At 37.5% G+C, this 26294-nt stretch overlaps 1 protein-coding gene across 1 annotated transcript; it reads right to left on the bottom strand.

Annotated features, from left to right (window-relative positions):
* Positions 1–62: 62 nt before the first annotated feature.
* On the bottom strand, positions 63–25777 carry rbm38 (RNA binding motif protein 38). The gene is made up of 4 exons (XM_055188303.2): positions 25244–25777; positions 18472–18595; positions 11480–11534; positions 63–2169 (listed from the first exon to the last, which is right to left on the bottom strand). The coding sequence occupies exons 1-4, from the start codon at positions 25451–25453 to the stop codon at positions 1857–1859; spliced, it is 702 nt and encodes a 233-aa protein (XP_055044278.1). The 5' UTR covers positions 25454–25777; the 3' UTR covers positions 63–1856.
* Positions 25778–26294: the final 517 nt, after the last annotated feature.

Genomic DNA, 26294 nt, shown 5'->3' with positions numbered 1-26294 from the left:
AACACCACATGGACACTCGTTAAACTTACACATTCACAATAACCACATCGATGACGCGCAAGTCTTGCAAATGACTTTATTACTGGTTTTGCATGTTCTGGTCTTATGGCTTTCACGGTAAAGTATTTTCATATTTTGAGCTATTGAAATTGTCTCAGGGCACATTAATGACAACACTGTTCATAGGAAAACAAACAGATTGTCCTGGCAAAAATGTCCATTCGTGTGCAAGTCTCCCTCCTGTACGTTCTGCCTTATATGTTCCTGCTGGCATTTTGATCCGTAGTGTCATTCATAGAGCGAAACCAATGACAACCTACCTACTGAGGCTAGACTCACATTCGTGTGCCATTTAAACAGCACAATACTTATTTTGTCCTTTCAACAGATTGGCTAAAACACGATCTAAAAAGGTCACGAATGAGACTGAATTAGAAAATATGATTAATACTCAAAGTTTCAATGTATACATCCTTATATTTATAATCACAGGGATGCTTCAGTGCCTCTCAAATCTAATCTTAAATTAACATTATCACAGTCTACATGAAACTACTTCGCTAGGAAACTTAATAGAAGTTGGAGTTTGCCCAAAAATGTTATTTCACTCATTATCATATTTCAAATCTGTGTGCTGCCATTTTTTCAATAAAAAAAGATTCACTTATGAATCTTCTATAAACATGTACATTCCCAATGTATGCAAAGAGGTTCACTTCTCCTTTTGTGTTTCATGGAAAAGACGGCAGCATACTGGTTTGAACCGGGATAAGGGTGAGTAAATAACAGAACGATTCCTTAAAAGACGAATGTACGACAGTAACAGGAATGACACAGACTAAAGCAGGACACAGAGATAAGCAGAAATACAATGCTACATTTCTGAAATGTGATCTATTCTTAGAAAAAGTGAGTTTAAAAAGTCTTATCATTTTAGTCAACCACAGTTGTATCATAAAAACAGCTATATAAAGGAAGGAAACAGTGAAATCTCTAAGGCTTTGTGCTTAACAGATATTCCTGCAGAAGCTTCTTTGCAGTGTTTCTCTCAACACAGATATAAAAAATACCTGCTCGAATGAGTGCTTATTCTTATAAACACGGCCCCAAAGCGTATTTGGACACTTAGGACTCACTAAAAATGTATAAAATATTAATCAAGTGGCATTTGGAAACAAATGGTGCTTGACCTTTTTTCTAAACTAATGAAGAAAATATTTAATATTAACACGATGCGTCACTGATATTGATATGAATGGGGAGATCGCAAACGCCACTTTAGTCCCACCTTCCAGTTACAAGAGCCAATCATCAACCATTAAAAAATGAAATGCACTCGGGGAGGGATGTTGCGCAACTTCCTCAAAAAGACTTAGGTGAGGTCTGACAACTACATTCGCACAGTATATTTATTCTTTTGCCATATAAATCAAACAAAGATCTTGGTTTGTTATCTAATGTAATAATATTCAGACATTTAACAGTGCAGTTCAAGTGTCCAAATAGTCCTCGGGGTCACTCTTGTCAACCTGTCTATGACCTATAATTTATCATTCACTTGATGGATCTGCAATTCAATTTCACCAGTTACTCAATCGTCTAATATCAGTTAACAATCTACTACTTACAATGCCGATCGTAAAATCGTTAATAATAATAACAGTAACCAGTCAGAGAAAAGTCTTTAAACTGAGGGATCGCAAGAAAAAGAATAACAACTCGAAGCCCTTTTGTATGACACCTCAGTATTTAGGCCCCTCTCCCCGGTCACAGGCTGATGATGTCACAAATCCCTGTCCCATATTGATGATGTTCTAGTGCAATTTCAGCGTACTCGGTCGTCCTTGGTTTCCGTTCTACAGGCGGTCTGTGTGCAGCTGATGAGGAGGGAGTTGGATGTAGGCGGCGCTGGGAGGGGCTCCGACCGAGAGGGGGGTGGGAACCGGGGTAGAAGTAGCAGAGGAGGGGCCAGGCGTGCCTGGAGGGTAGACGTAGCTCAGGAAGCCCGGTGAGGGGGCGTATGGGTACTGCTCGAAGCCAGAGGAGGCGTACTGGGCGTAGGCAGTGCTGAAGTCAAGGTAAGGGGTCGTTGCAGTGGAGGTGACCTGAGTAGGAAGAACCAAACTGGGCTGAAGGAAGGCCTGAGGGTAAACATACGGCTGGCTGAGCCTAGAGAGGAAATAAGAGAGAGGTAACTATTATTTATGCGGTTTACTACAGTGACAGACTGATGTGTGAGCTTGGCTGATTAACTCTTTCGACGTCAGTGTTTTTTAAAAAAAGTTTAATGCCTTCCAGAAAATGTTATTCTTTAAATATATAAACATACAATATATCAAATGAAAGAACAAAGCATCTGCTTTCAAAGAAAAAAAGTTTCATCCTATCTTCTTTGTTCTCCTTTTATCAACTCCAAAAATACCAAATTTCGAGCAAAAAGAGATAATTGCATTTTTTAAAGGACTTTTGTTTGAGATCAGATTCAGAACGACAATCAAAGCATACACAGAGTTTTTACCGTCTTTGAATCAGTGGATGCTTTAGTGTTTTATAAATTGTGTAAGAGCACCACCTAGTGGATAATAGTTGTAATGTGGATTGCCAAAAAAACTCGTCATTGCAAGGAAGCGTTTCAGTGGCAGGAAAGAGTTAAGCACTATAGACGGTTTCATCGGACGCACGTGTGCTGACGCGATACACATCTGGATCCGAACTCTTCTTCCGGTTTCGTTTTTTTTATGGTCTGCCTAGTTGCTAAACTGATCTCTTGAAAAAATGCCTCGTCGAAAATAACAAATGTTTTGGTTTCCTATGTAATCTACGTGTTGTTTTTTTGCTTGTTATATAAATAAACTACGTTTAAAGAACTTTGTTATTTATTCTTAGCGGTGTTTACCGGAAGTTACGTGCAGACCACGACAGCCGCTTGTTTATGTTTTTACTGCTGAAACCGTCTATAATTAATAGTGTATTTTAGTGTATAGTGTAACAATAGTGTATTTTACTATATTTTATATACAATATTTAAGGGTTAGTCCCTTTTTGACCCAGCATTTTTAAGTACACTATAAAGTAGAATAATCTATGCTAATAGTATATGGCAGTAAGTGCGTTATTTAGTGTGCAAACCTCTATTAGGAATAAGAAAGATCGGTTATTCTCGCGAAATTAGACTTATGAGGTGTCATAAAACATTTTGATTAAAAAGTTAATGCAAAGTAAGATTATCAAAATAAGAAGCAGTTACAAACATCTCTTCATGTACTATTTTACAAATGACATCATACAAACCAATTTTCTTATTTTTTCCACATTTAAGGGAAAAATTTTCATTACCGCAACGTGTCCATGATTGGATTTGGGTATTTTGACATGGAAATATTTATAATTAAAAAATCTAAAAAATAAACAGCTTCAGTGCATGTTATACTATAAACATTTACAGTAAAGAAACGTGGTATTTGGTGATCATTGGTGAATGTAAAGACAATAATAAGGAATATAAATGTGTCCAAGAAAAATTTTCTCATCCTCCGCAACAATTTTCAATCACTGTTTAAGCCCTCAATGAATTAACATTTAAAAAAATCGTATTTTTTCTCTCCAGATAAAAGTTGACATTTTGTTTGTCATAGTACCTAGACAACTTTTTAGTTCTCATTACCGAAACATGAGTTTGTAAATGCATATATTAAATGTAAAATCATGTTGCGGTAATGATAATTTTTGATAATGATCTAAAAAATTTTTAATAATTCTATAGAAAATATTTTTTAAATCCTCTAAAAAAAAATGATTATAGTAAGCTCAGTCCTTAATCTTATTTGTGCAAAAAAAAATTGTCTTCAAGTGCTTTAAAAAAAAAACGGATGCTGAACACCTTCTAAGTCTGGATTTTGTGAGAATCACCCAGATGCGCTGTCCTGTTGCAGCTGGCACATTAGATGAGATAACATTGATTCATGCTTGTTTTTATTAATGGCATATGCTTTTATTACAGTACTGATGTCATGTGACAATCTGTGTGTCTGTGACATGAACAAACACATTGGGGCAGTTTTGTGGACAGGGTTTAAATTAATCCAGGACTAGGGCTTAGTTATAGTTGGACATTTTAGTAGTTTTTACAAACAAACCATAGAAAACAATACTATTGTGCATGTTGAGACAAATATATGTTAAGATATGTGAGTGCAAGGTGTTTTTAAATTAAGGCAGCTTAAACATGCATTTAAGTCTGGGACTATAGGATAAGACCTGTCTGGGAAACCGCCCCATAATGTGCTTAATCAGTAGCTTTATGTATGAGTGAAACCCACTAATTAAGACTTTGCTGCTTGTCCTCAAATCACAAAAATGGGACGACACTGTGGTCTGCTTTAAATGTCACAAATATACGAAGATGTGACCGAAGTGGATAAGTGCAGAGACTCTTTGCTAACTGACCCCATTAAAGTATCTTTTGAGTTTCTGTCAAATGATATCACAGAAAACACAACTACTGCTAAGAGAATCCTGAGGCCATGAACCACAAACATAAGAGACACCAGCTCAGGCAATGCCTTCACTAATCCCATAGACTACCCAACGGGACCACCAACACAAAGCTGAAAATATCTAAAACACAAAAGATGGTGTGTATGAGCATACAAACCAACAACTCTTACACACACATGCATAAACAGCTGCAGTGTCATTCCCTCATTGCCGTCCTGGGCTGAAGGGTGATTTATAGGGAATGACAGTGGCTTTGTGGAGTAGGCAAATCAACTCTGTCTGCTGTCCTTACCGACCCCATTCATCCAGCAAACCCTCATCCAGACAGGGAAATGGGATGGGGGACAAGGAGGAAGGCAAAATACAGAAAACCAAACTTGACAAGGGTGTGAGGACTAACAAAGTAGGGCAAATCTATTGCTGTATATAAGTTGAGCTGTGATGTATGACTCTGCATCCGTTCGTGTTTGTCATGGTAATCTGAGTGTTCAAAATACAACAATTGGGAAAAAATGAGTATCTTTATTTCATTGACTCCCAAACATTGTCACGTACAGTCAGAACTTATAACACGGCTCTCTAAAATGCTTGATTCTGATTGGCCAGTCGCAACATTCCAAGGTATGTTATTCCGAGTGACAACCGCCTGAAACTAATAACACACGGCTGCAAATCATTTTGACAGGTACAGTTTAATATTACACAAACATTAAACAACATGTCTTTTCATATCATATATTACATATTTACAAATCATTCGTGACATTTAAATATCTTGTCTCATCTTAAAACCGAAAGTAAACAGGTTTTCTGCATTCTTTAAAAATGACAAATAAAATATTTCAAATCAATATTTAATGTTCCTTACCTCACTTTTGAGGTAAATAGCCATGTAATAAGCGGTATAATGTACAAGCAGCCGGTTGTTATAGCGAAATAATCCCCTTCAGTGTGATACAAGACCCTGTGCTTCATGTTGGGTCCTGATCACACTGTCGAGGCTTATTTCTGTGATAACAACCTGCTGCCTATACATTTTCTTTTACTTATACTATGGGTCTGTTGAATGCTTAAATCTGATTGGCTGATGAACGTTCTGAGGTGTGCAATTATTTTCTGGGAAATGCACAATGAGCGTAGTTCCAGGCAGCTCTCCTGACCGCATTACATTTCCATATCACTTCGCATAGATGACTGTAATAACGGACTAACAAAAACAACATGACAGACGATTTTTAGAGGCAACAACAGCGCTCTTTAGAGACGCACAGAGGTAGACTCGTTCACACAATCCCTCTCTCTCTCTCTCTCTCACTCACTGATTCTTTCTCACTCTCTCGCTCGCTCTCTTTCTCTCGCTCTTTGTGTTTCTGTCGCTCCTTTTCTAATAACTTCATTAATAACTGCATTAGAATGCTATCAACGGCTCAAGCCTCCATTGCATTGCCAGCATTAAAATGACGTTTTGGAACAAGCAAAAGAGCCGTTGGATGAGACGCGGAAGAAATAGTCCTACTCACAATAGCGATTTAAGTACAAAAACCGGACGAATATCATGTGATCGATGTCTTGAGGTGTGGTAACCGTAGTATAAGCGGAATAATTGACTCCGGGCTGTTGAATTATTGAAAAATAATGCACACCCGAGGTGTAAAGGCCACTCCGCTTTACGTCATGGTCGCATCACCACCTCGGGTGTGCATTATTTTTCAATAATTCAACGGCCATTCGTCAATTATTCCTTACTTAAACAACTGCTAACAGGTATATTTGAAGAGTTTTGTTGCAAAACGAGATAACTCCGTTTTTTCAATTGTTCAGAAATCTCGCTTTTTGGTTGTGCATTCCAATTAATATAAATTCAACTGCAGTTGGTTTGTTTTGATTTAAGCCTTCCTAACTTAAAAAATACAGCTAAGTAGCACCATAAAACAAAATAATAACATAATAATAAACATGTTTTGACAAAAATGTTAAAAAATGGATTTATCTTGTTTTGCAACAAAACTCTTCATTTGTTGATTTAACTGGCCAAGAATCAACTGACCCTCTGACTAGTGTGGTTTCCATCAAAACGTGAAGTGAATCTTCTTAAAATTCACAAAAAACCCAAACAAATGCGAATTTGTGTTTCCATCAAGTTGTTTGAGTGAATGACTGTGGTATTATGAACCTGGGATTGTTAGATCCTCCTTCCGAGAGTGATCCTAGAACATTGATGGGACGTGTTTGCGTCCACACAGAAGCCTGTCTGCGGTATTTTCTGCGACCAAACTGCTGTATAAATGAGGTCCCCATGAGGAAACAAGCTTATAAATCAAACAGAATGATGTTTACTGAAAATGTGAAGTAGCATAAAGTTTTCTGTGATGGTTGGGGTTAGGGAATGGGGCGGGTAAGGGGAATAGAATATACAGTTTGTACGGTGTGAAATGCATTACGACTATAGAATGTCCCCACAAAACATGGAAACCAGAATGTGTGTGTGTTTGAAAATGAGTTATCTCAGATGGCCAAGTAGTTTTATCCTCATTGTGCTGGTTCAGCAGAGTCCAACTCCTTAAGTCTGCAGACCTCCCACCATGCTGTCTGATAGCCAACACCCAACCACCTACCACAGGGGGTCTGTAAGCACCTCACTAATCCCCATCTTTAGCACCCTGATAATGCATCCAACCTGTAGGACAACCCCAACTAAACTCTATTCCCCAGATACACAAAACATCCCTTTAAAGAAATTAAAATTCTGTCATTGTGTTGTTCTAAACCTGTATAAATTAATTTTTTCTGATGAACACAAAAGAAGATGTTCTAATAAATGATGGCAAGTACACAGCCGATTTTAACCATTGACTTCCATAGTAGGAAAAACAAATACGATGGAATTCAATGGGTACCGTCAACTGTGTGTCCACCATCATCTATCAAAATATTTTCTTCATCATTTATCACAATACTTCTATAATATTTGTTTTCCTACTATAGTTACAATCAGCTGCTTACCATCATTTATCGAAATATCTTCTTTTGTGTTCATCAGATAAAATAAATTCATACAGGTTTACAACAACATGAGGATAAGAAGATGACAGAATTTTCTTTTTGGGGTGACCTATCCTTTTAATGCCAACCAGATGGTAAGATGAAGAGAGTGCCAACTCTGCATGCCATCAATGACCTCAGTGGCTTTCAGGAGTGAAAACCCAACATCTCAGAATGCACGTTTTAGAAGTGCATTCTGTACTAGAAGTGATAGTTTAGATAAAAGGAGAAATATTTAACCTTTTTACTCAGATGGCCAATAACAGTGCAGGAGGGGTGGGACAAAAGTACACTAACCAAGAATCAGATGCTTTTGTACAATGACTGAAACAATGCTAAGTTTAATTGTTCTGTTTTCAGAGGATTCATGTTTGTACCAGATGATACCCCGGATATTAATATTTGTTGATTAAACAAACTATAGTAATCAAAGCGTCTCAGCCGAAAAAGAAAATGATGTCAAGCTCACACAGCTGGCTTTTCAGAAGAGCACATGGCGTTTTCAGATGTTTAAAACACTCGGTGGACAAAAGTCAATGTGCTTTGTGTGAAGAATAAAGCAATGCTCATTCACTCATAATGTTCTCCTCAGGTGATGCTTAAATCAAACCAGTGTTTACATTCATAACCACACTTCTCATTCATGTTCCTCAGACAAATGGACTACTTTTAGTGTTTTATTTGTCCTGTTTAAAGCTTGACAGATGTTGTCACTATGAACTATGAGTGTATGGCAACAGGTGTGTAAAGATTCTTTAGAAATGTCTACCTATCAACCAGAAAAAACAGCATGTGGGCTTTGAATAAATGAATAAAATATTTTTATAGGTATTTAAGAAAACAAAAATGAAAGTAAGAGTGTATGGGAGAGATGTGCACATATACAGATAAAGAAAGACGCTGAGACAAAGACACAAAGAGACTGAATGAGAGTTCAAGGTTTGGGTAAAAACACCGTTTTGCATAACACCTGGGTGGTTGGCAGACTTGAGGCAGGTGGTGACCTAACTGACAGACAAACAGGTCGAACAGGATAGGGAAGAGAAAGAGATAAAACAGGGTAACAGACAGAAAGAAAGAAACTGAGAAGGAAATACTGAAAGAGGAAGAGAGTCAAAAAGAGAGAAACAGAGAGGGAGAAAGTGACATTCGCTGCGTTTCCGTTACCCTTCAAATTGTGCAAAATGAAACAGCGAATTGAAAATGCGCCCAATTGAAACACCACAATTTCGCATAAACTTTCAAAAAAAATTTGAGGTGGTTGTTCAGGCAATTCGAAACAGGAATATATAGCAAAACTGCAATGGAGACATTCATTCTTTAAATATGGTTTGGTATGTTTGGTTGGAGGACAAGATAGAAGAGGTGTGTTTAGCTTTGTACTCGCGCTTTGGTCCGCAACATGAGCCTCCGCTGATCGCGCGCACGTCTCAACAAACGGACGAGGCGTTTATAGTTGACACACTCACTGTTGCAGTATTCTTTGAACCGCCAGGGGGCGACGCGAGCAATCAAGTCAAAAACAAACACAAAAAAGAGGATAGAAGTCGTTGTCCACTGGAAGAACCCTGGTGCTTCTAACATCAGAACTTGATATATAAATATGAGAACATGAATAAAACAACACTCTCTTAAATATGTCTTTATTAAACATGATCATTTCATTAACGTTTTTACTAAACAAGCAGTACAGACGTCTTAAGATTTGTATTTTATTCCTCTTCCAGTGGTACATTTACTACAAATATAAGCCAATAATTCTAAATCATATGTAAAACATTTGTGTGTTAAATGGTATGTTTTACATACTTTACTTTAAGAGTGTCAGATAAATACTACATGCATTGTTGTTCATGGATTGATCAAAGAGATACGTCACAGCCAGAATCGCCTCGAGGTCGGTCATTTTCGGATGCGGAGCCGTGCATGCAGTTACAAAAATTGGCTTGCACAGCTCCACGCAAAATAGGGTCTCGCGCACCCAACGCGCATGACCGCCCACTTGGACGTCATTTTTGTATGGCGTCACAAGAACAATTGAGCGCATGACATCAAAATACAGCAAAAGTAATTCGGTAGTCGACTGCTCTTTATGCTTTCGAGTCGCTCTCGCTGTATTTGGATGTCATCTGCATGTCGGTCTACGCGGCGCTGTATGAAGTCGAGCACAACAAAAATAACATTATAGTTGCATCGGATAATTGCATCTGTCATTTCATTTATTTATTTTTCTTTATTTTAAAAGGTTCTAGTAGTTTGTTGTTGTAAATGTCCCAATTGGGACAGAATGTGCCTTTTTTACAGAGTTTAATTAAAGTTCACCTTATATTTTAGTGGCATTCGAAATGTAACTGTTTAACTAGGAACGTAATATTAAAGTATCGATAAATTAATTTAAATTTATTTGAATCAACGAAGAAAAGTTTGATGTATCGGCAAATATCGCATCGCTGGTGGAGATGATCGATACTTTATCATGTCGCAATGAACTGTCCGATTTACATGCCTACTACCTACCTACCTACCTACCTACCTACCAACCATCCTTGAAATATTAGCCTACACACATTTTTTTCTAGAAATATGCACATGTTATGGATGTGACAACAAGGACAGGTTTTAGGGAGATGATTTGATGATCTGTGAATTAAGATGCACAAACCAAAAGTAATAATACACAGCAAAAGGGATGGCTCTTCGTAGTACATAAAATAGGCATTACAGTTAAACTTTTACTATATCTTACTATAAAAAATCATGCTTAAATAAAATAAAATAAAATAAAAAAGGTTTACATTTTTTAGAGACCATGGGTATTTAAACCACCAAACATTGAGCTTTGAGTATAATATTTTTTTCATGCAATTGTCTGAATTTCATTTAATTTTGGGTGAACTGTCCCTTAAATTTCTTGTGTTATCAAATCTACAAAGCATTAGAGGAGTAAATGGCGCAGAGAAGAATATATAGACGGTTTCATCTGACGCACGTGCGGTGACGCGATACGCGTTACTTTACTTTCCGTTTCAGATTTTTTAATGGTCTGACTAGTTGCTAAACTTAACTCTTGGACAAATACCTCGTCAAAAATAACAAATGTTTGGTTTCCTCAGTAATCTACGTGTTGTTTATTTTGCTTGTTATATAAATAAATTATGTTTTTAAGTACTTTTTTGTTATATATTCTTAGCGGAGTTTCTGGAAGTTACGTGTTGACCACGAAAGCCGCTTGTTTACTGCTGGAACCGTCTATAAAAGGAGATGAACAGCGAATATGACATCAGAGAAAGCCAGACTGTTAAGCGTAAATCACAATTTTTCACCATACTAAACGTCACGTTCTTTCTGATCCCATTTTTTAAACCCTAGTTAGTGTGTAATGTTGCTATAATAACATAAATAATACCTGTAAAATGATAAAGCTCAAAGTTCACGGTCAGGCTATATATTTTCTTTAACAAAATTCGCCTTTCAAAGCCTACAGCGAATGTCCGGTTTGGACTACAGCCCTCTACTTCCTGCTTTAGTGACGTCAGTCGAACAGTTTTTTGACTAAACTCCGCCCACAGGAATACGTCAGTCGCCAGCTAAGCTAACGGCAAGCTAAGCTGCTATCGAATCACAACACACTAAACAGCTACACAATCAGAACTACACAATCAGAACTAGGGACTTCATAGAACAAGAAAGACATCAGCACGTTTTTAGGACAGTAATAACAGCGCTAAGTAAATTGTGTGAAAAATACTGCGTTTTTTTACACATGAAAAATGAACACATGTTATATTGCGCACTGTAACACAATCAAAGCATCAAAAACACAGAAAGAACGGGACCTTTAAATCGAACTGTTTTTGAGGGGGTCACATCAGGATTTTGTGTTATTCACGCACAGTCATCCCTCACCCCTGACATTAGTAGACTGCAAAGAGACGCTTACCCATACTGCCTCTGGATCAGGGCTGGGTGAACCTGCTGTACTCCTGTTGAGTATCCTGTGAAAAAAAGAAAAACAAAAGATGGAAGAGATGACAATCATCTTTAGACAGATTCAAACCAATGACGTGTAGCACAGTTTAGATGTTATAGCTGAAACAGCACATTTATCCAAAACAACTTGCAGTGCATTCAAGGTTAACATTTAACAGCACCAGTTCTGTGTCGCGTCGACGTGAAATTATATATATAGATCGCTAGTAGGAAATATCCACGGGCTTGTTACTGCTGTATACAAAGTATCAGGGCAAAAGCCGAAGAAGCACCAGCTTGTTGTGTATGTTGTTGGAGAAGCATCAGCAGTGATGGAGGTAAATAGACAGCAACTGAGTTGTTAAAAATTGCTCCTTAACTTGATCCATGTTTGGAAAGCGATAATGCATACTAGGAAATGCCACAGATTATTTTGACCCGAGGGAGATTGGACACAGTCCACGTAGAACTGACGTGCCGTTACAATTTTGGAGACTACAACCTACTCAGAAGTATAAATCGTGCGTAAGTGTGGTTGTCTGTGCATAAACCATACGAAATGCCTTGCCCTACAAATTTACATTTTAAGTGTGTTACTGTAAACATGATCATTATTTCACTTCCAAGATGGGTTCAAAACAAGTTAAGCCATATAATGCTGTTCATCAATCTGTTACATCCTTACTACACAATTTTAGGAATCATATAACTGTATCATATTTTTTGTTTGCCCTATTTGACATATATAACTCATGTTTATTATTGTGTGCCCTCCATACACATTCAATCTTTCAGCCTTTAATTGGTACTCAATTCTCTCCATTCATCCAGTATGAACTCTCTCATTTTCTGTTTCAGCCATTGCACTGAAAGACAGGATCTTTATGCTCTCATGCAGTCAGTCAAGTGAAAAACTCCAGGCTGTCTGATCTCCAGCACAACAGTGTGTCTGCGCAGATACAGATGAGAAACATCTCTCGCCTGGATGCCCATTGCTCACACACGCACATGCGCGCGCACACACACACACGCGCCCGCCAGGCTCAACGGCCTCTTCCACAGCACTGCTGTATTTGCATAAACACACACACACATTACCCTTCACAAACCTTACTTTGAACATTATTCATAGTTCGTCTTTCTCCGTTTAAAAAGCAAGCTAGACTTTCTCCTCTTTCCAATCAGAGTTTCCTCTGTACATCAGTCTATTATATATGTGACAATGACTAATAAAGATGTCTTTACAATAAGGTTGTATTTGTTAACATTAGTAAAAGCATTAGTTAACATGAACCAACAATGGGCAATATAGTTCTTCAGCATTTATTAGTCTTTGTTAAAGGAAAACACCACTGTTTTTCAATATTTTACTATGCTCTTACCTTAAATTAGATTAATTAATACATACCTATCTTTTTTCAATAAGTACACTTAATCTTTGTATTCCCCATTCATTCATTGGGATCCAAACAGGGATGAATTTAGAAGCCACCAAACACTTCCATGTTTTCCATATTTAAGGCTATATCCACACGAAGCCGCTGCATTCCCTATCCGATCATTTTTTTTCCTTGCTCTAAAAAAATAATCCGTAAAGACGAAACCACTGAAACCGACTGAAAGCGGTGTAGTATATATGCCGGACCAGTATGGGGCGCTGTAATTCTGCCACAGATATACACTATACACGGAGAAGAAGACTTTGACCATGCGCATAACCAACGTATGGTGTTGTCCATTATCGCCTGTTGCTCACCACAATTGCATAGAAGCAATAGATTTTGCTGTAATAAAGCTAGTAGGCTTTAGTAGCTTCTGTAGCACGAACACAATCACGTAGTCAGCCGTTATTGTTGTTGCTGTTACACGTGACGCTTCCGACACGTGATGTGATGACGTTTTCGCTTCACAAAATATACGGATTAGCTGTACAGACGAAACCGCAAGGATGTCGGTTTCAGATTTATCCACTTTAGGACCCGGTTTCAAAAAATAGCGGATTCAGTCTCCCAAAACGCCGGATCCGTGTGGATGAAACGCCAATACGATAACAAATTTATACGTATGCAGTGATACGCGTCTCCGTGTGGACAGCCTGTAAAGACTGTTACAAGAGTAAGTATGCGGGCAAGTAATGAATGGGGCTAGGCTAAATGCTAACACATTCACGACGTGCTGTACAAAGATTAAGTGCACGCATTGAAAAAGATAGGCATGTATTAATTTGTCTAAGTTGAGGTAAGAACATAGTAAATATTTAAAAACAGTTGTGTTTTCCTTTAATGTTAGTTAATGTCAATACAATTGTTCATGTTCAGTGGTCGACCAGTATGTTTTTTGATGGCCCATATTGACTTTTTATTACTTAAAGCCATCAATAATGCATTTATAGAAGCGAATAACTGTATTATGACTCACAGTAAATAGCTCACAACATGGCTATTAACAACAATATAAAACAATTTAGTTTTTTGACAAAGAACTAAATCTGCATTACTCGTAACAGAATAACAATGCAGGTTGCGTCTTTAAAAATACACTCATGAAAGTATACGACTGAGTAATTAATACGTATAAATCAGTGTAAAATGATTATTAGCATGCAGGTTGAAAAAGCAAATGCATCACTTATCACTTGACTTAAGTAATAAAAATATTATAAATTTAACTATAACTGTCCTTATAATTGGGTATAGGTGTTGTTGTGTCTTTATAAATATATTTATAGAGTAGTAATAATTACTAATACACAATTATAAAGAGGGTTCATTATTACTATAGTTCATTATAAGCATGAGCTTCATAGAAAGTGTTACTATTTGTTTGTTCTGCTATGGAAGTCAATGGTTACCGTCAACTGTGTGGCTACCATAATTTATAAAAACATATTTGTTTGTGTTCAATAAAGAAACTCATACAGGTTTATAACAACATGAGGGTGAGTAAATGATGACAGGATTTTCATTTTTTTTTTTGTTTACTATCCCTATAATATTTGCAAAACATGTTGTGAATTAAACTAAAAATGTTTTAGTGTATAATGTATTGAAATTCAAAACTAGTCACATAATTTGTGATTGTTTGTAAGACAAGTTAAATGTTTTCATGTATACTGTGTTTTGTGTATACTGTTTAAATAAGACTTCAGGGTTTCCCGCAGAAAATTTGTTAGTTGTTTGTTTTGTTTGGGGCCAGGGGCGTGGCAATCAAAGGGGCGGGGGCGTACGGGTCATGATGAATTTTTTTTTTATTAAAACACTCAAATAAAACTGAATTTTGAAGAAACTATGACAGAAAATCAACACATACTAGATTATTAATGAATTAAATGTTTTTAACAGATACCTCTAACGGGAATAGCTGCGTGATGAAATGAAACTAAAGGGTTAATAAACACAAACTGAAGCAGATATTGTAGAACGTCTGGTGAACGATGATAGATAGTGCAAAGAGTGTAAAAACTAATTATTTCCTACTGTTAATTGCATTATCTTAAAGGAGTGTAACTACTGTAGCATGTAAATAATGCACATAAATAAACTGAGCAACAATTATATCTAATCAACAGGCAAGTGAAACCTAGCTAGCAGGTAGCTCAAACAACAAAATCACCGGCTAACTTACTTTAAATTTGCAAGAACTATAGACTAATACAATAACAGGCTTAAATAAATCCAAAAAACAAGTCCACTTACAGTTCTCACGGACACGTGTTTTATCAACTAGTTATCCTCCAGACAGTGACGGACCACGTCTTTCTCTCATTTCGGCCGTGGCGCGCGTGCCCGCTCGCGGTGTGAAGCGCGTCCACGCTATTCTCCGAGATGCACTTGACGGCCTTTTGTGCAGCGTTTTTTTTTTTTGGACAACCTAGTTAAGGCGGTAGGTTTTCCCAGCTTAGGCGGGCCGCCCGAACTGCAAAGGCTGTGGGAAACCCTGACTGTGCTGTATGGGAAAATGCTGTTGTGCGTAACACAATGCAACGTCACATTAAAACACATCTCAGTGTCTTTTCATTAGGAACACCTAATTTATGGAACAAAAAGATTTATTGGCCAATGCTTAAAAAAATAAAAAATATTCAGGTTAATTGACTATACATTAAAGGGACCATATTATGCACACATATTCAGATGTAATATAAGTCTCCTGTGTGCCTACAATTTGTGAAGTGCTACAATTTGTGCCTACAATTTGTGAGCGCTTTCGGTTAAAACAGATCTGATTCCTGTGAACAGTCTGATATAATAGCATCTTTAGCCACATTAGAATGCTAACAAACACATTTAGAAAAGCTTTTGGGTAAAATTCCCCAGTAAGTGAGTGTCCGTGGGCGAGGCTTTATCAGTGTGACATCACATTGACAAGAGAATCAAAACAGCATGTCTAATGAGACTACTTTGGTTTAATGTGGATCAAAAAAGTAGGAGAGGGTCCACTTTTTTCATTGTAGGGTTGTTGTGTTCACACACTGCTAACACACATTTATGTCCAAACACCTTGTAAAAGTTGATTTCGCGTAAGATGTGCCTTTTAACAAATGTTAACAGTTAACAGTTTTGATTATATTAGTAAATGGGATAATTAATAGTAATTTTAAACAAGAAATGTGGAAGTATTGTTCACTGTTAATATTGACAGAGTAAGGCCATGTCAAAGACTGAAATCAATGAGTAAAATTAAACTTTGATGCTCCCAATCTTATCATTAAATTATGAGACTTCAGCCTGGATTTCACAGACCAGAACACATATGATGTGCCTGAGCAGTATTTGTTTTTCAGGGTAACGTAAGATCCATCACACACTACAGAGAAAGCAGCAGTGTATGAGTCACATGACGACGGCGGCAAAAGCAGACAGAAAGATACAGGACTACCGTTTCAGACATGTTTCGACGGGAACAAGAGCAGAGGCCAAAATATCCTCTGTTCCTGTGTGAATATGGTGTGTTAGGACAGGTGTACGTACTTTAAGCCCTCTCAACAATACCCTTCCTCTTTTCTGATACATCAGCCACAGAAAAAAACACACAAAAATGCAAAGCTAGAATTGCAGCACACAAAAAGACATGCTGAGCGAACAGATCACACTTTCTGCGCTTACTGTGGCACACATGCATACATGCAAATGTAGGATGGTGGTAATTTTTTGACAAGTCTAACCCGTCAAACTACTCGTTACAAGAGGTGTGAGTTTGTGTGTGTGCGCAAGTGTGAGAGTATCTAGTTTATTTGTGGTACAAAAGATTATTATGATAAACTGTGTGTGATGAGGCCATATATTAGTTTACACTGATGTGACTCATTCACCGTTAAAATGTCAACAAAAAAAGCTGGAACAATTGCCAACAGATTGCTCTACCATATAAGGACAGAGGAACCTTACACAAAAGGCAATATATTTAGAGTTCAATCCCTAAAGCTGAAGTGTGCATCTTTTCCAGATGTTAAAATACCTTCTCCCATCCTAACTTTATATGCAGCGACAGCTATAAATCATTTAAAGGTTGATTGCCCAGAAAAATGTAAACAGTTGATCTGTGACAGTTGTTAAACATTGCTCTGTTAGTTTAAGTGACCTAATGCTTGGCACAAACAACACTGGCTTAACTAATGACAATCTGATTTGAGGTCTGAGGCTGTCTGTTTGTCTGACCAATGGAAGACGAAAGGAAGCTCGTTTTAAAAACTGCAATTGTTGCACTGACACTTCTTGACAAAACTGTTCAAAACTGCAAATATGTGACCCTGGACCACAAAACCAGTCATAAGTAGCACAGTTATATTTGTAGCAATAGCCAACAACACACTGTATAGGTCAAAATTATACTTTTTTAATGCCAATAATCATTATTAAGATATTTTGTACATTTCTTACTGTAAATATATAAATGTATTTATCATTAGTAATATGCATTGCTAAGGACTTCATTTGGACAACTTTAAAGGTGATTTTCCTAATATTTAGATATTTTGCACCCTCAGATTTCCGATATTCAAATAGTTGTATCTCGGCCAAATATGGTCATATACTACCATATACTACCAAACCATACATCAATGGAAAGCATATTATTTCAGAAGATGTATAAATTTCAATAAAAAAAATTTAGCGTTACATATATCAAACTAAACCTTAAAAAAAATTACAGAATAATTAAAGGAATAGTCTACTCATTTTCAATATTAAAATATGTTATTACCTTAACTAAGAATTGTTGATACATCCCTCTATCATCTGTGTGCGTGCACGTAAGCGCTGGAGCACGCTGCGACGCTTCGATAGCATTTAGCTTAGCCCCATTCATTCAATGCTACCATTTAGAGATCAAGTTAGAAGTGACCAAACACATCAACGTTTTTCCTATTTAAGACGAGTAGTTATACGAGCAAGTTTGGTGGTACAAAATAAAACGTAGCGCTTTTCTAAGCGGATTTAAAAGAGGAACTATATTTTATGGCGTAATAGCACTTTTGGGAGTACTTCGACTCGGCGCAGTAACACCCTCCCTCTCCCATTATGAGAGGGAGAAGGGGAGCAGACTTTTCAGGCGAGTCGAAGTACTCACAAAAGTGCTATTACGCCATAAAATATAGTTCCTCTTTTAAATCCGCTTAGAAAAGCGCTACGTTTTATTTTGTACCACCAAATTTGCTCGTATAACTACTCGTCTTAAATAGGAAAAACGTTGATGTGTTTGGTCACTTCTAACTTTATCTCTGATTGGTAACATTGAATGAATGGGGCTAAGCTAAATGCTATCGAAGTGTCGCAGCGTGCTCCAGCGCTTACGTGCACGCACACAGATGATAGAGGGATGTATCAACAGTTCTTAGTTAAGGTAATAACATATTTTAATATTGAAAATGAGTAGACTATTCCTTTAACTAAATGTCCTCAAGTCAGATAAAGATATTCAAAACATTATCCCATTGTGAACATGTTTAAAGCTGGTGTTTACCTGTCAGCGGACTGCGCGGTTTGGCTCCAAGGTATGCCAGGTTTACATTAGCTTTGCGTCCATCAATAATAGGGTTTGGATCTTTACAAGCTCTCTCGGCTGCACTTTTATCCATCATAGTGACCTGGAGGAAAGAGGCAAACAAAATACAGACAAAAGAATACAAATGAGTTTGAATATTGGCCTCTCATGTCGTTACGAATCTGTACGCTGTTATTCTTTGGAATACAAAAGTTGAATTTTTCCATAGAACGGCAGTTTACAGTCAGCACATCTGTCAAGATCCATTATGCAAATTATTTTAGCCCTTAAAACCGTAAAACAGCACGTGCCTCTGAGCAACATGCTGAAATGAAAGATGTTCTTCACTGAATGCTTGCTTTTCTAGTTTTGAGCTCCACAGAACAGAATAACATTAATGGGTTTGGAACAATATGAGGGGAAATAATAATAATAATTACTAACTAATTAATAAGAAAAATGGTAGAGATATAACATTTATTTATTTTCAACGTTTTCAACCATACATTGAAACGCTTATATGTGGTTTAGCTGTTTGTTTAAACAACAACAGGATGGAAAGAACTGTATAGGGATATAAATAGTTGTGTTCAAAATGTGAAAGTAAGTCAAGAGTGTACTTGTTCTCTGCGTTTGTTGTGTACGTTGCATTAGTGATCGCTAGTGTATGGGTCTAGGGTTGGGCAATATTTTGGTCAAATCTTATATCACAATATGATTCCTTTTATATCATGGTAAGGATATGTATCACGGTAGAGGTTTTTATCTTTTAATAAGGTTTTTATGTAATTAAAATATTTAATGCCACAGAATTTTTATAATTCTCACAAAAAACTTATACAAGCATAAAAAAAGAAGACAAAAAAATGAAGCTCACTGACAGTCAGTGATTAAATAATAAATAAATAAATAAATGTGTATATAAATCTTATTAAAGGTAAAAAAGTGCAATATTTAGTCCAGGGCAGTGAGTGATTTTCTCTCAATGTTGTTTGATTAACAACATTGACCAAAGTCACTCCGGATCCAAATACATGTACAATACATGTACAAATATTACGTTTTCGTGATCACGCGCACAGTAACATAACGTGGGTGCATAACCTCGATAGAGACGCTAGTCCGGTTTATCGTCCACCCCTATATAGGGCTGTGCAAAAATATCGATACAGCTAACTATCGTGATAGTTGGCTGTATCGATAGTGTATTGATACTTCAAGCTCTACTATCGATATTTTAAAAAACATCAAATTCCTCTGTGTGCCGCTGCTGTAGTTGTCACTGTCCAGTTGTCTGCCATATATGGCTATTCGGCCAATGTCTCAGAAGTTAGAGGGAGTGAGAAAATAGCAGAAAATTTAAAAACACCTGCAGCTTTCAAAGAGCTCCAGGTGTTCAGCTCTATTTTTTTTACATTTTTGTAAAAAAAAAGAAAAAGTATTGCAATGTATCGCAACATGCAACGCATTGCATTGTATTGTGATACGTATCGTATCGGGAGGCCCTTGCCAATACCCAGCCCTACCCCTATATGGGTCACGTAATTGTTTTTGTTTGTTTATTTATGGTCGCTCTTTAAAAAGTTTAAAATCCACTGGTTTACACAACAAGCTGTTTAGCCGTAAACAGGATAGTTTTTATGCAGTTTGGCTGTTCGTTTACACATCAAAAGTGGTCAAACTTTCAAGGGTGGGTTTCAAACTGCAAGTTTTTGATAACAACGTCTTGTCGTCTCCATGTGAACTACATAAACGTGAATCTGTGATCACGGTGACGTGATGCGCATGTGTTCATTCAGTAGGGGTGTCACGATTCTCCAAATCCTCGATTTGATTACATTTTCGATTCTGATGTCACGATTCAATTCGATTCTCAATTTTTAAATGAATTTAGACAAAAAATGATATGCCTTTATTATTTTTAGTATTATTATTATAGTTTCACATTAACATGCACATTGTGTGCTTTTCCTCGTGTGGGGGTTTGTGGGCTTTACTTTACGAGAGAGAGCTTGTAGAGAGAGAATTCCTTCTTGCACGTAGATAGACTTAATGCGCGTGTCTTGGACTCCTATTATCTGAAATAAAACTGGTGCGTCAAGCAGCTGCGCTTCTCTCTGTCTCACGTGCACGCGCACTTGCATCTGTCCAAAGTCTAAACATAAGCTAAAGTAATAATCCTTACGTTTTTGTTCAGTTTTATGCGTTTCATGTGAGCTGAGGCAAACTATACCTTTTGTTTAAAATATAACCCGCTGCATCTTGGCGGCTCTCTCGTGCACATGCAGAGAGCTGCGCTCTGTCCGAAGGCAGATCACTAGGTAGTAATCCTGTTTATGATATGCATTTCAAGGAGTTGTAGCAATACATCTCTCGTGTTTAAAATATAAATTGCTTTCCGCTGGATGGATGTTTTTAAAGGCGCTTCTGAGAGTTTATTTTCCCCCGCTTGGCAAGCCGACCGGACGTGACATGTGGGCGTGGCAGCATCGACGATCCCATTTTTTAATTCGAAGTTCAAGGTTGTGAATTAATTTCGATCGATTTCGATTTAAAATCGAAATCGTGACACCCTTATCATTCAGTCTATAGAATGTTTCATCAAACGCACGTGCGGTGACGCGATTAAGCGTCTGGTGCGAACTTTACTTCTGGTTTCTGTTTGTTTAATGGTCTAACTAGTTGCTGAAACTGAACTCTTACCTCGAAATACCTCGTCGAAAATAAAAAATTTTTTGTTTCCTAGGTAATCTACGTGTTGCTTATTTTCCTTGTTATTTAAATAAAGTACTTTCAAAGGACTTTGTTTTTATTTATTCTTTGCGAAGTTACGTGTTGACCACGAAAGCCGCTTGTTTATGTTGTTACTGCTGAAACAGTCTATAAGTATGCATGAGTATAACCAAACCAACAATGGTGTCCTACAGCACTGTAAAAAGTGAAAAGTTGGATCAACTTAAATTACTTCAATTGGTAACACCTCAAAAATGTAAGTTTCTTCAAATTAAACATATAAGTTGAAACAACTTAATTTTTTGGGTCTTACCAATTCAAGTAATTTTGTAAGTTGATCCTACTTTTTTAAGTGCACGTATGACAATCTGAACCCCCCCAACACTCTACATCCATATTTTTAATTTTGAGGCAATTACAAACCGCACTCATATTTAAAGGTTCATTGTGTAACTTTTAAAAGGATATCTTGACAGAAATGAAATATAGTATACATAACTATATTATCATTGGTGTATAAAGAACTTGTATAATAAACTGTGTTGTTTTTTATTACCTTAGTATGAGCCGTTTTTATCTACATACACCGCGAGTCCCCCATGGAAGTTGCCATCATGTTTCTATAGTAGCCTTAAAGCAACACCAAAGAGTTTTTGCTCTTTGCTCCCCCTACAGGTTAGAAGCGTAATTGTCCATTACCCACTGTCACAAATACTGAGGCATAGCTGGCTCTGATTGGATTGTAGGTCTGCCGTAAAGCAAGTTTTTGTAGTTTTCACTCGAACTACAGGACCGCTACCCGACGGTTGGAAACTTCTTTAGTACGGTTTTGTCCGATAGAGGGCTGCAAAGCGAATGTGAAAGTGCCGTTCACCCTGTTTCGAGTGGATGAACGACTGAAACTGTTTTGGAAGCGTTATTTTAAGGTAAAAAAAACTCTTTGGTGTTGCTTTAAATGAAAAAAAAGCTGCTACAGAACATGTTTTGTCCCTACGTTGTCTCAGACGAGGACATGTTTGTCCTGTGGTGGCTACCGTATGCGTTTTGAAATTGAGGGGTGAGCTGTTGGTTGCATTTCGCAATCTCACCCCTAGATGCCGCATAAATGTACACACCACCTTTAAAATACAAGAACAGAACTTTTGAAAAGCAAGTTGTGTCAACAATACTAAAAAGTTAAATCTGTCATTAGACCAGTACCCTTAAAAGGTCCTAATATGTACATTTAGATAAAGATATGGTACCAATATGTATCTTTAAGTTACTAATATGCACTTTTTGTGGTACTGCCCCACCCAGTGACTGCTTTCATATCTTTTTTCTGATAGTGTAGGCCTATTTGTGGGTATTTCGTGAAAAGAGTGAGCAGCCTCCATCGCTGCCTTTTCACAGCTTCTGCCTTTGTGAGAAACACTCTTCCAAAAAGCTGCAATGTTAGTTTTGAGTTGCTCACTGCTGCCTGTTCTCAGTTGCACACACAGAGAGACACACAAACATGCCCCACCCTATAGAGACCCAGTGGCAGCTGTGTTCCCCAGGGCTGGTGGAACTCGAAATACAGCCAGAGCAGCAGCAGAGCACATCGGTTAGGAAGAGAATTTATGGGATCTGGTTTCTGTCAGGTAAACATCAGAGCGTGCGTTTCGTTTCTGTAGTGCCCTTGTGTGGAGTGTCTTAGACTGAACTTGAACAAAACAAGTGCACACACACACATACAGCTGAGACCATGTTATTATCTTAGTAGTCACAAACCCAGGCAAGTAAATGAGGCGACAAGCAGCAGTGAGTGTGTTGGGAAAACATTAGGGTTGTGTAATCATGTGGGAACTCCTCTGGTAAACCCCCTCTTTCTTTTCTTTTCTAGAAATACAGCTATTAAGACAAAGCCTCCCACTCAGGGAGTGTATCAGTCAGTATATTAAAGACTGTCGTTTACTACAAAGTAACACGATTCGTTTCTGTCGCTGACTCGGTTAATCTGTCGCTCACATTTACACTACAGCATAGCTCATGACGCATGAAAAACTCAAAAACACATGAACTGAAACCGTGTGGTCTTATCTGTGCTATCCAACTGCTTTTGAAGGCAAACCACAATATAATTCAGTATTACTGTACATACAGTTGCAGGAAAAAAGGTCAGAAAGAGATCATTGCATAGACCTGTCAAGAACATGCATGGCTCAAATTTCATCCCAAAATAAAAAAAATATATTTTGCATATAAGACTTGTGTGACAACAGGTGTAACAACATGGTTTTCAGTTGTTTTGGGGTAAAATGTTACTAGAACTTATTTACTTTTAGATCTTACTAATAGAGAAGTATTCAAATTTTGTATTTTAGACATATATCATGATAATAGTACAGCTGAACCATGGTATTCTTTAAAGTAAAGTTTTTTGAGACATTTTTTCCCTAAAAACTGTAAAACTATATTTTAAAGGAGTAGTCCACTTTAAAGATGGTGCCCATTGACTTACCATAGTTTTTTTCCTAATATGAAAAGTCAATGGAGCCCATATTTAAAGTGGACTACTCCTTTAAACTCTGTGATTGTTCAACACTGTGTTATTACCATCTGAAAACATCACTGTACCATGGTACATTACATCTGATCAATTAAAACATGAGTTTACAAATGAGAGAGCATTTTAAAGGGATAGTTCACCCAAAAATGAAAATTCTGTCATCATTTATTCACCCTTAAGTTGTTACAAACCTGTATACATTTCTTTGTTCTGCTGAAAACGAAGATTTTTACAGAATGTGTGTAACCAAGCAGATCTGGGGCACCATTAACTTCTATAGTAGGAAGAAATAATACAATGGAACTGAATGGTGCCTCAGATCTCTTTGGTTATTAACGTTTTTCAAAATATCTTCATTTGTGTTTAGCAGAACAAAGAAATGTATACAGGTGTGTAACAACTTAAGGGTGAATTTTTATTTTTGGGTGAACTATCACTTTAACATTTTTGTCAAACTGTATTTACATTTATGCATTTAGCTTTTATCCAAAGCGACCTACAATTTCAAGGGATACTTTTTAAAATCATCTTCATGTTTATTCCCTGGGTTCAAACCCATGACCTTTGCTCTGTTCCACCCACCACAGGAGCACTGTATTGTTTTATTATAAGGCAGAGAGCCCACAAAAATTGGTGAGGGTAAAATAATAAAAACAACTTATAAAAGCGGTCTCATTGGAGAAGTTTCTCTCCCCTATTAACCTATTGAACGAGCAGAGGTCGCTCCAGCAGTTCATATCTCAGCAGATAAACCCAGGTTTTTGCTTAGATGTGATATTTTTTACAGATATACGAGGGCTTGCTTTTGAAAATTCATCTGAGAGGGTAAGACGATAATTGATGACATGCCTTTTTAGAAATAATCCACTTATGGACCTACATGTGACTCTGACTTGTGGAGCAATGTGAGAACATATTGTGCCTCAGAAAAGCGCTCAACGTCTGAGGATTACATGATCCAGCACTAAATCGGACTAGGTGAAAAACATGTAGGCCTATTACAAAAGGATCATAATAAACCAACAGCCAGTCACTAAGTGCCTTAGGCAATTCAGGTCCATTTTAGGGTCATTTAAACGCGCGGTTCATTGTGTTGCATGGAGTTTGTACTGTGTTGATCTACTGGCTTTTGTTCCTCAGAACGGTAACAAAAGACATGCGCCAACGGCACGCGACGCTGTCACCTGGAGACCGCACGCGCACGAGAGATACATTGAATAGCGACGTGCAAAATAGCGTAAAGTCGCGTTTTTATTATTTGTACGATCAAATATGATGCGAGTCTTAACAACTTCAATGTGAATCGACTGCCTAACTGCGTACGAAGAGTTTGATTACGGCTGAACTACAGTAGGTAAAACAAAGACGATATTCTTTGCGTTAACATTAAAAGCTAAAGAGGTCGTTTATATTAAAACAACTACCGGGTACGTTACTGGCATCACTGTTAAAATAACTGAAAGGTTTGTTGTTGTTGTTTTTACTTACAAAGCCATATCCTCTGGATTTCCCCGTTTGTCGGTCCGTTATCACCACCGCTTCATCGATGTCGCCGAAAGTCTCGAAGTACTTGCGGAGCGACGCGTCCGTGGTGTGGTACGGCAAACCTCCGACGAAGATCTTCGTGAAAGTCGTGTCTTTCTGAATACTGGGATACATCGTTTCCAACGTCCCATTCATGAACTGATGTAGAAGCATTTGGGCGCAAAATTCAGTGCAATTTAGATAGGAATCGCGCGGGTTATAAATAAATATAAATAAGCATAAATAACGACGTATCCTGATTCTTGGGCTACTCAAATTGTTTGCTAAGTCAGTGAGGTAGATAGTCCTTTGGCTTGAAAAAAGCAACGGTTCCACTTCGTCATGTGCCAGACTACTCCAGCAACTCCATGTTGAGGGAAACACAATGACGGCAGGTGACTCGCGATGACTGAACTAGCAGCAACACATTTACAGGAGCTCCACGCGCTCACACCTTCCTGCCTCGGCGTCCAATGCGATGCTGTGCACGAGCGTCTTCTGGTTAACTACACCCCTCCTCTTCTGAACACTGACGTTTGTCTACTCTACCCTCATGCCTCAGTGTATAGCAGAGGATCTCAACGTAATTGTCCCCCAATGTCCACAGTAATATTTAAAGGCCCTTTCACTCACAATTTCTAAAATATTCTAGAGCTTGGCATACATAGAAAGGTGTATATTTATTAAATAACCAAACACAAATAAATATATTACTTCTTTTACTGCTTATTTTAATAATTTTAGGTCATAATGAGGACCACTTGGAAGTCTGTTGAGTGGGCCCTGTTTGATAAAAACTCCTGTATAGGTTTTAATTACTGCACCTGCATGCACGTAAATCTAGTGAAAATGATACATTTGAATATAATGCAACTGAAAATATCACCCAAGAGTCAACTTAGTTTTCCTTTCACCTCCTTCACATTTCGTTATGCTTTAATTCACAAATCTGTAGGCTTTTAGAAATAGACTTGTCCATTGATAGATGTTCTCATCACTGTAACTTACATTATGT

Source organism: Misgurnus anguillicaudatus, chromosome 13 (assembly GCF_027580225.2).
Source record: "Misgurnus anguillicaudatus chromosome 13, ASM2758022v2, whole genome shotgun sequence".
Classification (NCBI taxonomy): domain Eukaryota; kingdom Metazoa; phylum Chordata; class Actinopteri; order Cypriniformes; family Cobitidae; genus Misgurnus; species Misgurnus anguillicaudatus.
Note: the sequence above shows the minus strand (reverse complement) of the source record. Positions and strands in the feature narration are given on the sequence as shown.